General features: G+C 33.2%; 1 protein-coding gene across 2 annotated transcripts; it reads left to right on the plus strand.

Annotated features, from left to right (window-relative positions):
- Positions 1 to 140: 140 nt before the first annotated feature.
- On the plus strand, positions 141 to 3022 carry LOC116418312. Of its 2 annotated transcripts, none has more exons than XM_031933379.2 (2): positions 141 to 386; positions 481 to 3022. In XM_031933379.2, the coding sequence occupies exons 1-2, from the start codon at positions 282 to 284 to the stop codon at positions 2980 to 2982; spliced, it is 2607 nt and encodes an 868-aa protein (XP_031789239.1). In that variant the 5' UTR covers positions 141 to 281; the 3' UTR covers positions 2983 to 3022. The 2 variants fall into 2 exon arrangements, with proteins under 2 accessions (XP_031789239.1, XP_031789240.1); XM_031933380.2 differs by having other exon boundaries at positions 266 to 386; positions 462 to 3022.
- The last annotated feature ends 9139 nt before the right edge of the window (positions 3023 to 12161 follow it).

A 12161-nucleotide genomic window follows, 5' to 3' on the forward strand; every position in this document is an offset into this window, starting at 1 on the left:
CACTTTTGCGCTACCGTCGGCTGCATAGCTATGTTCACGGCACACGCACAGTCGCGGGCTTCGCGGCACAGGAATGGAAAAACGGAACACGGAACATGCTTACCTGTGCAGTGTACACGGAACATGCTTACGATGTGTGTACACTATGTATGAAATAGTACTCTCTATACCATATGTATATTTCTTAGGTTATGTGTAGCTGGTAAATCAAATTGTATACACACTTTGCTCAAAAGTTTAACTTGAATAAAAAAAAATTAAAACGATTTTTTACTTTAAAAATGTCAAGAAGGAAAGGAAAGGGGTATAAAAATTGGATGGATCCAACTTGCAAAAAACGAATTCCTAAATCTACAGAGTACTTGTATAAACATAAAATGTTAAAAGTAAGTAAGCTATAAACATTTTATTTACGAATTTAACATAAAACGTAGGTAAACTAAAATTTTCTAAACTTAAAGAACAATGTTTTATTTTCAGAGTTTACTTGAGAATAGCGAAATCAGTGAGGAAGAAAATCATGATTCATTACCTCATGATATACAATCTCCTGTTTCTCTGCCTGTTCAAAATCTAGATTATCAGTCTGAAGACTTCACACATATTGGAGAGAATTGTTTTATTTACAGTGAAATGGAAAATAATAATAACGAAGATTGGATTAATGCTTTTACAAATAACAATAGTGTACAAAGTGAAATTTGTGAAGAAAGTGTACAAAGTGAAAGCTGTGAAGAAAATACAGTTTACGAAGAAGAAAACAACAAATCAATTACAAAACAATTTAAGAAAAATCAGTATTTAAACAAAAAATTGCAGAAAAAAACAAACGTCAGGTATGGTGAGATTATTTTAATGTGCATTATGCTAGGCGTACGTCATTCTCTTACTTGGACAGCCATGCTTGATATTTTTAATTTAATTAATAAATTATTTGACGAAGATGTCATACATTTAAGTAAATACAAATTGTTCAATTTCTTTCCTGAAAATAAAAAGTGGTTTAATTATCATATTTATTGTCCAGTATGTAAAATTTATATTGGAAATCGTTCACATTTTTCAAATACTATAGTTTGTCCTTCTTGTGAACATGTGATAGAAAATGTTAAGAAATCTCCGTATTTTTTAACACTGAATATAAAATCACAACTAAAACAACTATTGGATAATCCGATGATCAATAAACACCTTCAGTATAAGTATATTCGACAAAAACAAGACAGTAAGAATATTGAAGATGTGTATGACGGCGACTTGTATGAATATTTATCTTTACCTGGAAATGTTTTACACGACAAATGGAATTTTTCATATATACTAAACACTGATGGGTGTCAAACTAGTGACTCGAGCAAAGTGAGTGCATGGCCAGTTTATCTAAAAATCAATGAGTTACCACCAAAAATAAGAGACAAACATATGATATTAGTAGGTTTATGGGTAAACGAGGAAAAACCGGTTTTGAATACTTTTTTGCAGCCTATAATTACAGAATTAAATGTCATCGCAACAGAAGGAATAGAATGGAAAATGGATGATGAAACAATAAAATCAAAATTTATAGCCTTATGCTGTTGTGTGGATTCTGTTTGCAGATGTTCTTTATTAAATATGAAGCAGTTTAATGGAATTTTTGGTTGTACATTTTGTTACCATCCAACAGAAAATGTCGAAGGAACTAGGAAATATCCAATAGATGAAAATGTACATCTGCTCCGAACTCATGATAAAATTGTTCAGGATATGATTTTAACGAGATCAGTGAATTCACAATCTGGACAGATTGAGACGCAAGAGGTTAATGGAGTAAAAGGACCATCCATATTATTAAATTTGGAGTATTTCAATTTAAGTGATGGAATGACTCCGGATAGCATGCATTGTGTATATCTAGGTGTGACAGAACAATACACAAATTTAATTTTAGGCCGATGTCATGAACCTTATTACGTAGGAGCACCAAATGATTTATCAGTCATTGATGCTCGCCTTCTGTCATTTAAATCTCCAAAAATAATTACAAGGACGTGTAGATCTTTGACTAACAGAAATTCATGGAAAGCCTCGGAATGGCGTTCTTGGTTACTTAATTACAGTCTTGTATCCTTACAGGGAATAATTCCAAACAAGTATTTAACGCACTTGTCAAAACTCGTAGCAGCAATAGAAATTTTAATAAGTGATTCTATCATACCTGAAAAATTAAGTGTTGCACAAAATTTATTAGTTGAATTTGTCGTCTACTTCCAAAGCTATTTTGGTAAAGAACAGATGACATACAATATTCATTTATTGCTGCACCTTACAAGAAGTGTAATTAATTTAGGACCTTTATATGTGCACGATGCATTTGCTTTTGAAAACGAAAATCGATTACTTTTACAGATGAAAACCAGTCCTACTGATATACCAGTTCAGATAGCAAAAAGATACATGTTCTACAGATCAATTCCTTCATTTTGCCAAAATTTCGAGATAGGAAATAGAGTTGTTGAATTTACTGAAGATTTTGAAAGTCGTCTGAAATATTATGTAAGAGTTGACAAAGCTATTTTAATTAATGGGACGAGTTATGAACTATCTGAAGAAGAACAACAACTGGGTTATAGTGGTATATGTTGCAGTTACAAAAAGCTCATTTACAAAGGAATTCGTTACACAACCAGTGCGTATGCACAAAATTTAAAAATTAATGATTCAATTATAGAAACAAAGACTGGTCATACAGGTATTATAAAGAAAATATGTTTTTTTTATGACGACAGTCAAAATAAAATAGTGGTTTTTTTTAATCCTATTATATTAAAAAAAAAAACAATCTTTAATTTACGTCACATTAGTCACATTAAAGAATGTATAATTAAATATAACAAACTAGATGTATGTCAATTAGAAGATTTGAAGGGGCAGTGTATTTTAATGGCAGTAAATGCAAAAAATTACATTTGTAAAATAAAAAGAGGATGTCTCGGTGATTAATGATGTGTATATTTTAATAAATTATTTTTTACATGTTTTACAATAATTTTTTCTATCATATATATTCCCCACATTTTTCCTTCTCATTAATGAAAAAATCTAATTAATATTGAAAACGAATGCTTTTAAAATCAATTTTATATTTTACTCAGACATTTATAATTTAAATACAAATTTTGTGCAGCAATCGTTTATTCTTATTCATTAACATTTCTTGTGATTAAAATCTATTTATGCATGTTGATATTCAATAATATTGGTTTTTCATTCATTTTTTTTTCTATTATTATATGTTTAATTAAAAGTAGAACACATGCTAACTTCATTGATTTTTTAAAATAATTAATTCTTATAGTTTATATCTGTTTTTTATGGTTTTTTTCTGTTTTTTTAGGTTTAAATTCATTATTGTACGTTAATTTTATATTACAATTATATTATGCATGTACTGTTTTTCACTAATTATTATAGTTTATATCTGTTTATTGCAGTTATTTTTTGAGTTTTTTGTTAGTATTCTATTTTTTCTAGTTTTTCTTAGCTTTTTACTGTTTTTTTTTGTTTCAATTTTCCAAATTCGGTCAAAAAATAGCAGTTTTATACAACAAAAAACACATAATGAACACAAAATAGTAACATACAACAAGAAAAAACTAAAAAAAACTGCACATTTTTCCGCCAGGGAATGTTTATATTGTATAATGAATCATTTTTAATTTTATTTGTTGCATAAAATTCTTCATAATTGGTTTCCTTAGCATCCTCACTAAATTTAGGTAAATTGAAATCAATCAGTGTATACCCGTGACTTGTTGAGATAGAATTGATATGTTTCAGTGAGATATTTTCACGTATTTCTTTAGTTAACGATAGACTGTAGAAATATGCTTAATATTTTTTAAATAATTGTTTAACATTTACTGGGTTATGAAATACGCATATATAACCAAACAGGTTACATAGAGCTTGAGGAAATTCAATCTTGATTGCTTATTTATATGCCAAGCATTTGTCTTATTCTTCATCGGTGGTTATTAATTTTCTAGCTAAAACTACTTCATGAAATGTTGTGTATGTAACAGTTTCCAATTTTTGTAATTTTTCATAAGATTGAGCCCCCTATACATGTTATAATAATAATCTTAAATAAAATCTTACAGAAACTTTAAATTTACAAAGTTTATTTTTAAAAAATAATCGTTAATCTTCAACTTTTACCCAAGCATCAACAATGTATTGTTGAGTTAATTTTCCTCAATTATATGTAAGGATTAAAATCGTTTCTAATGCTTAATTTATAACAATAAAATTGTAGCATTGAAATATCGTGTTTGTTATTTTTATTTTTCATATTGGGCATCCATCCAAAACCTCCATTAGGATACATAAGTGGATATGACATAGGATCTACATGTTTACTAATATACGGTATATTATTAGGTGCTCTATGTTTTGAATATATACATACATCTCGATCTTTGGGTGGTTTACCATTTGTACCTACAAATACCACAGTTACTTTATCACATATAGCTGCGTTATATCTACATTTATCATAATTATGTTATTGAAGATTCATTGAAATTTTTAATAGAGTAACCTTTTAATTTTTTGTAGTTATTATTATAATCTTATTACTTTTTAATTTTCTTTAGAGTTATAAATATATATACTTAATCAACCGAGCGACGTTAGGAGTGAGGTGACCCTGATAGTATTTAATAATGTATTTATTTATGTAAATTGCACACAAGTTTGATCAAATAAATAAATAGTATTTAACAATTATCAGTCTTTGTATTTCATTATTTTAGCATGTAGTGAACCTAAGAAGTTCCACCCTGATACGTTATAAATAAACTAAGTTTATTTGATGTGTTAGAGAGATTATTGAAAAGTTCTTGATCTTTCAAGATTGCTGATGAGATCTTTTCTGTCAAAAATATTTGAAAGCTGTCATCGATCTCGGCAATGATCTTCGTGCTGAATCTTGTCTTTACTTCCTTGAGCGCAGTCATTATGTATGCATGATCTTTTTCTAAGTCCGTGGCTTTCTTCTTGGGCAAGAACTCGCGCTCAGCAATTTTGTTAAGTGAAGATAGATCCATTCTAAAACGTAAAAAAATAAAAATTTGTGTTAGAGAAAATACTTTCTTTGAGAACAAAAATAGTGAAAATCAGCTATGAACTTACTTGGAAATTTTAAGTGAGTCTTGGTTTCTTCTCCAAAGGCAGGTAATTTTCAAGCTTGACTGCTCGAATGTGCTCCTCACCGTGCTGCGTCGGTTGATATAGCCCATTCCCCACCACGATGATTGCCCCTTCCATCGCCTCTTGTAGAATATCTCTTCTATCGGAAGATGCCCCCTCCATCGATGGATTTCATTCGTGCATTAGCTCCTCATAAACATCGTATTCGATTTGTTCGTCTGTATCGCCATAAAGTGTCATCCCTACTCGTGCTGCGCTGTTTTCATTGGTCACTTCGTTCCCCCTCTCCATTGCTTTCTTTTTCAGTATTGGTCGCTTCATACCCCTTCTCCAATTCCATCTCCCCCACTCTTTCTCCTCTTGTATCAGCCATTTGTTTATCTCCCTTTATTTGAATTACACCCAGCGCCATCTGTCCCTCAATAATTCGGTAATGACCCCAAGGCAAAGTGTCTGTGCTATGAGGTAATAAGTATCTTTTATCATCATGCGAACTTAGTGCTATTTTATTCTGTTTTTCAGTATGCACTACATGCAATTTAGAGCGAAGGTTGCACTGCTCACGTTTAACAATAATTTGTTCTTCAAGACATTTTCGATAATCTTCGAAGGTGATTGTTTGCTTCACAACACTTGATTTTATGCCTTTGCTTTTTTCACAGTCTCGGATCCATCTATCAAAATACTATACATTTTGCTACGTAAACCAATAAATTCCGTCATAATCTTGCCACAGCTTCCATTAATTCAGGCACTTTTTTATTGACACGCGGGATTCCAAACTGATTGTTCTCTTTGTAATCAGAAGTATCAAATTTGTGCAAGTCTTCTTTCATATAAATATTCACGTCAACGACTTCGTACATTAGACTATCTGTGTCGGTGTAAAGGAGTTTTTCTCTAAGTCGACGCTTCATATATGAATAATAAAAATGTATAACAATGTTTTAGACAAATCGAGAATGCTGAGACCAACGTATATTGGTTTTCTAATTGTAATACTCGTTCTCTTTAGCTGTATAGTATTGGATTTAATTTCCTTTTGGAAGGTAAGCATTAGTCGGAGTTCACGGCGAAGGATTTAAGACTCTCTATCGGCTTCCACTAGTGCACACTGCTTTTATTTTATGTTGTCTTAATACAAAAAAGAAACACGGCGTGCATTGTACTTCTCTCAAAGATCTCTCTGATGTGCACAGCACAAGAGACGGAGAAGGACAGAGACGAAAAACGGCGCGGCGCCAAAGCGTTGAGTGTAGAGGTAGGGCTTTTTCCAAAAACCACCTCGAGATGGCGCCTTCAGTACCGAGAGGCACGAAGCTCGCTGCGGTTACAGCCGACACTCCCTCCCTTTGTGGCTCTCCTAAGTCTCATGGGATTCTGTAACAAATTAAAAATAAGTGCATGGTCACTTCAATTTGTATTCATCTCTGAATTATTTATTTTATCTCTGAGGTAATTGTGTGATTGTATTGGTAGAAGTTTAGTCATTATGTCTGCTATGTTCTCTTTAGTATCTACCCATTTTACCATAGCTTTACCCTCTATCACACATCTCTTAATGTAGTCCCCATGAGTTTCTGCTATGTGTTCTTTGCAGCCGGTTTTCTCTCTTTCTCTTAATTTTCTCTGAATCTCAGCTTGATCATCATCAAAGTTTTTCAACTTGTGTGATCCGTCCATCTGAGTACAATCTCCGGCTGATTTATTGTCGCACCAAATAGTGACAGGATAACAAGTTTTTCCTGACATATCTCTGATTGCCTTGTCTAAGGATATTATCTCTTGGCAGGCCTCACTCATCTTCAATCCATATAGGGTTTTCTTTAGTCTACAGACTTTCTTTCCTTTCATGGTCTCTGAATTGTCTATTCCCTCTGGTATTTCCATGAATATAGTTTCCTCCAGGTCGCTGTTTAGGAAAGCCGTCTTTACATCCAATTGACTTGCGTCTAAGTCGTATTTATTTATTACTGCCAAGGCTGCTCGAATAACTGGGAGACGAGATACAGGAGCATAGGTTTCTCTGAGTTCATATTTATTTTTGTCTTTGAACCCTCTTATGACTAATCTGGCTTTGAAAGCTTCTTAACCGTTTTTGTCTAGTTTTCTCTTAAATACCCATTTAGAGTCTATGACGTTTGGTCTCTTATTCTCTGAAGTTTTACTCGGGTAATCTACAATTTCCCACACATTATTTTCTTCCATCGACTTTAGTTCTTCCCTTATTGCGTTTTTCCAATTTTCTCCTTCAGAAGAGTTTACTGCTTCCTTAAAGTTTATAGGGTCTTTGTTTATTTGCGCTAGTTGCACATAGACTTGTTCATCAGCATTTTGATCATCTTTTGTCTCTGAATTGCTGACATGAGTCTTATATATAAAGTTTGAATCTCTTAGCGGATTTTCTTTCGCTTGTCTTCTTGGAATTTTTCTCATTGAAGTTTCTGTTGTTTCTTTCGACTTAGTTTTCCTCTTTAGTGATTTGTCGATCTCTGTTTTGGAATCTAGCTTCTTTTCTTCCTGTATTACCTCTGTATTGTTGGGACTTTCAGTCTCCGACTGCTCTGTGTTTTCTTCTGTAATTTGGTTCTCAGTTAAATCTCTGAATTCTAATTCAATATTATCTACTTGGTCTACAGTGTCTTTATACACCAATTTCTCGTTGCACTTTACGTGTCTTGAATTTAGAAATCTTAGTGTTTGTGGGTGCCATAGAAAATACCCTGTAGGAGTATAACCTACGAGTATGGCTTTTATCGCTCTCTCTCTGAAAATTTGTTCTCTGGAATTGGAATTTTTACGTATGCTACACATCCGAATCTTCTTCGTTCTTTCACATGACTTTCTCTGTTTGGATTTAACATGAATAACGGTGTCTTGTTGTTATTTCCTTTATGAGGTGTTCTATTGTATGTGTGTATAGCTGCTTCGGTTGCTAATATCCACATAGTGGCTGGTACGCCTGAGTCTATCATTGTTGCTCTAATTCTCTTCTGAATAGTTTTATTAAATCTCTCTGAAGTTCCATTTAATTCTGGAGTATGTGGGGGTGCAAAGACGCTTGTGATTCCCTCTCTTTTTATTATCTTTGCGAATTCGCCACCTGTGAATTCTGTTCCATTATCCGCTCTGATATAACATACCTTCTCATGTTTCCCTAGGATGTTTCTCGTATGTGTCAGAAAATTATCAAGACATTTGCCTTATTCACTCTTTTGTTTTAAGCAGTATGCTTTAGCATATCTGCTGTAATCGTCTATAAACACTATGATAAAGCGATTTTCCCCTGGATAAGACACTGGAGTTATTTATAAGAGGTCTGTCTGATATAGTTCTATTATTTTTAAATGGTTGATTTTCCATCTTTGCTAGAATACATGACTCACAATCCATGATTTCTATGTCTAACTAATTCAAGTGACGTGTGTCACAACCTTCTATGCCATATCATTCTTAGGCTCGATTTTTGCATTGGGTTCTCTGAATTAGTTTTCTGATTGTTATTGTATAATTTATTTATTTCTGATTCTGCTATTAAATTATTTAAATCAAGTATTTTTCTTTTTAACTCCTCTTCACCTATTCCTGACTCTAGACTGTACTCTTGGGGACTTTCCTTTTCAAACTCCCTCCCAATCTCAGACGGTCTCTGAATTTGTTTCTCATTATTTAATGAGGTAGTCTGAGATTGCGACAGGAAATCCTCCACGGTCACTAGGCTTGCTCTTACTATAATTTGTCACACGTATTGTTCGCGCCAATAATAAGTCGAACTATATCGGCGTATGCTGAGTAGCCACGCGTCTCGATTATTCGCGAATGTTCGTTTGCGTAGCTTCGCTCGGGGATTTTCCCTCTCCTTTTTCGCGCGTCTATCTCGGGAGACGAGACGATCGTCAGCGAGAGTCGCTCTCTTCGCTACGAACCTTCGACGGAACCGGTCGCAAGCTAAACTAGATACTGCAGTCCTGCCGCGTCATACTTCGAGAAAGATATTTGAACATTAGTAGAGTTTTATTAGAGTGCAAAGAAGGTTGGTTTTTAGTGAATAAATGGAGTAATCAACTTATAGTAATTGTAACCAGTGTTTGAGTTATTAAACTTCCTTTCCTCTGAACCCGAGACCGGCATTCGTATGGTGTTCGATTAATACTATGGACAAACAAAAGGCAGCACCACGTATCTTCTGTTGTCTCTGAATTTTTAACGTTAAATTTTACTACCCAATTAGGTGATTCATAATTTCCTGATAGATATTCCTCCCTTGTCTCTTTATTAAAAACTTTTAACTTAAGATCGTCTAAATAAATACCGTATCCAGCCTCTGCAAATTTTCGGAGGGAAAGAAGATTATCGGAAATATCTGAAGCTAATATAACATTAGATAGGAAAATATTTTCACCCTCTGGTATAGATTTTAAGTACAAATTTCCTTTACCATCTATTTTGATGTTAGCATTTTTATTTTTGTTGGCGTTTTTTATTTCTCCGATATTACTTTTTTCGTAATTTCTTAATATAAACCCTTTGTTTATAATGTGGTGTGAGGCACCTGAATCTGCTATAAACGTAACTTCATTCTCTACTGTGTCGTGTGTGTGTGTTTCTTACCTGCAAACTTGGCGTTTACATTTTGATTGTTGTAAGTGTTTTGATTGTTTTGTGTAGGATTATTATTTTATACCTCTGAACTTTGTTGGGGCATTCGTCTCCCTTGTGTTCTCTGACTCTATTGCACACGTAGCAAAACCAGAGATCATCTTTTAGTAGATGACATGAAGTCTGGTAGTGTCCAGTCTCGTTGCATCTGTAGCATTTTACATCCTTGTACTTCTTCTCTGAATCGTTGTAGAACTTCTTCTTTGAATCTTTGCCTCCAGTTCTCTGTGCTAATTGTGCTCTGGGTTTCTCTGTATTTGAGGTACTCTGTGCTTCTACCTGTAACAAGCATTTTTTTATATCATCCACTGTCATTTTTTCTCCTGTTTGACATCTCACTAAGTGTGTTGATACCAGTTGTGGGCTAATATCACACACTGCCTGATAAAATGTTATTCTTTTCTCTTCATTTGACAGTGGTGTCTCTGGGTTACAGTTTTCATGTTCTCTTATAATATTATCAAATCTATCACAGAAGTCTGCTACTTTTTCTTTATATCCCTTTCTAATTGCATAAAGTTTTTGTCTAATATTTATCTCTGAAAGATTTGCTTCAATTTTCCTTATTTCTTTAATTTTTTCTATGATTTTATGTAGCTCTGTAAATTGCAGTACCTTCGGGTGATAATTTGCATCTAAATGACTTACTATTATAGTTCTTATTTATCTTTTCTTTTTCAATGTAGTTTCTGTTTCATCATTTTCAAACTTCTCTGGATTTTTTAGTATACATAGTAAGTCATTTTCTGTCAGCTCTGAATTTAATAGATCCAACCATAAGTCTATGTTTCCTTTTGTGTTTAATTTGTAATCTCTACTTACGTGTACTTTGTTAGTTGATATTTTATTTTGTAGTTTTGAAGTTATTTCATTCTGAAGTGTTAACTGTTTATTTATATTCTCAAAAGTTACGTTTAATAATGATAATGCGAGATCTTCACTTTTAATAGGCTTTCGGCATATATGGCAAATAGTTGACCTCCTAAAAGATAATTCTTTTAGATCTGTAAGTCTCATTGGTTTTGGATTTTTGTAGAGTAGATCAATCATTTCACTAATTCCTTTCAGTACTCGAACAAACCATTTTGCCGGTGTCTCTTCATCTGAAAAATACACTAAAACCATGGTATCTTGGGGTTTTTGGGCTCGCTGAATCCGAATCCGGGGTCAGATTAAACCCCATCAGAACTTTCTCAAGGTCAGTTGAAGGTCAAATTATCGAAATATATGAAAAATACACTAAAACCATGGTATCTTGGGATCTTTTCGGGCGCTGAATCCGAATCCGGGCTTATTACAACCCTATCAGATCATGGTCAAGGTCAGTTGAAGGTCAAATCATAAAGATTCATAAAAAGTAAAATCAAACCATGACATTTAGGGGTTTTTGGGGTCGTTGAATCCGAATCTAGGGTCATTATAGTCCCAGTTATTTCAAGGTCATGGACGTAAAGAGAGTGAAAAAAATAGTTATAAACTGAAACAATGCAAAAGGTAATGTAAACCATAAAGCAAAGAACAATATATATATGCAAGTACAATCGTATCCTTTAAAACTATATCATAAAAATATTAAGCCCATTACTCTTTTTTATGGTAACGAACTATTTTATTGGCAAATGATCTACGAAGTGGATTACGTTTCCGCTTCTCCGATGTTGATGGTAGATCTCTTTTTAACGACCAACAGTAATCTGCTAACATATTTACGTCCCATCTTCCTTGGTACCTGTGCTCCATTTCCTTGATATCTTGGTGAAATCTCTCTCCCTGCTCTTCGCTGTAATCACCTAGGTTTTCTGGAAACTCATCAACATGCGAATATAAAAAGTGTAATTTTAGATTTATTAGGCAGTCTTGATTTTTGTAACTATTTACTAAATTTAAAACTATTTGTTCGTAATTTGGGCTCTTATGATTTCCAAGAAAATTTGTAATTACGTCCTCTAAACATAACCATGCTTCTCTCTCTGTATGATTCATTTTCGTAACAAAAATTTCATCATTTATCATCTTACGAATCTGAGGGCCATCGAAAATTCCTTCATTTACTTTAGCATCACTTAATTTGGGAAACTGATTTCGCAGATACTTAAAGCAGCTACCATCTTTGTCTAAAGATTTTACCCATTGTTTCATAAGTACCAATTTAATGTGCAGAGGTGGTATAAGAATTTTTGATGGATCAACAAGTGGCTTTTCTTTTATATTCTTAGAACCCGGTTCGAACTTTTTTCTAAGGGGCCAGACACTCTTTATGTAATGATTCTTTCTATCCCTACTATCCCATTCACATAAATAGCAAGGAT

This window comes from Nasonia vitripennis, unplaced genomic scaffold, assembly GCF_009193385.2.
Source record: "Nasonia vitripennis strain AsymCx unplaced genomic scaffold, Nvit_psr_1.1 unplaced0174, whole genome shotgun sequence".
Taxonomy (NCBI): domain Eukaryota; kingdom Metazoa; phylum Arthropoda; class Insecta; order Hymenoptera; family Pteromalidae; genus Nasonia; species Nasonia vitripennis.

What these genes read in the sequence shown, in the direction of transcription:
- LOC116418312 (XM_031933379.2), top strand. Translation starts at nt 282, where the DNA reads ATGTCAAGAAGGAAAGGAAAGGGGTATAAAAATTGGATGGATCCAACT. An exon ending in ATAAACATAAAATGTTAAAA is followed by an intron (nt 387 to 480) that starts GTAAGTAAGCTA and finishes TTTTATTTTCAG; the next exon opens with AGTTTACTTGAGAATAGCGA.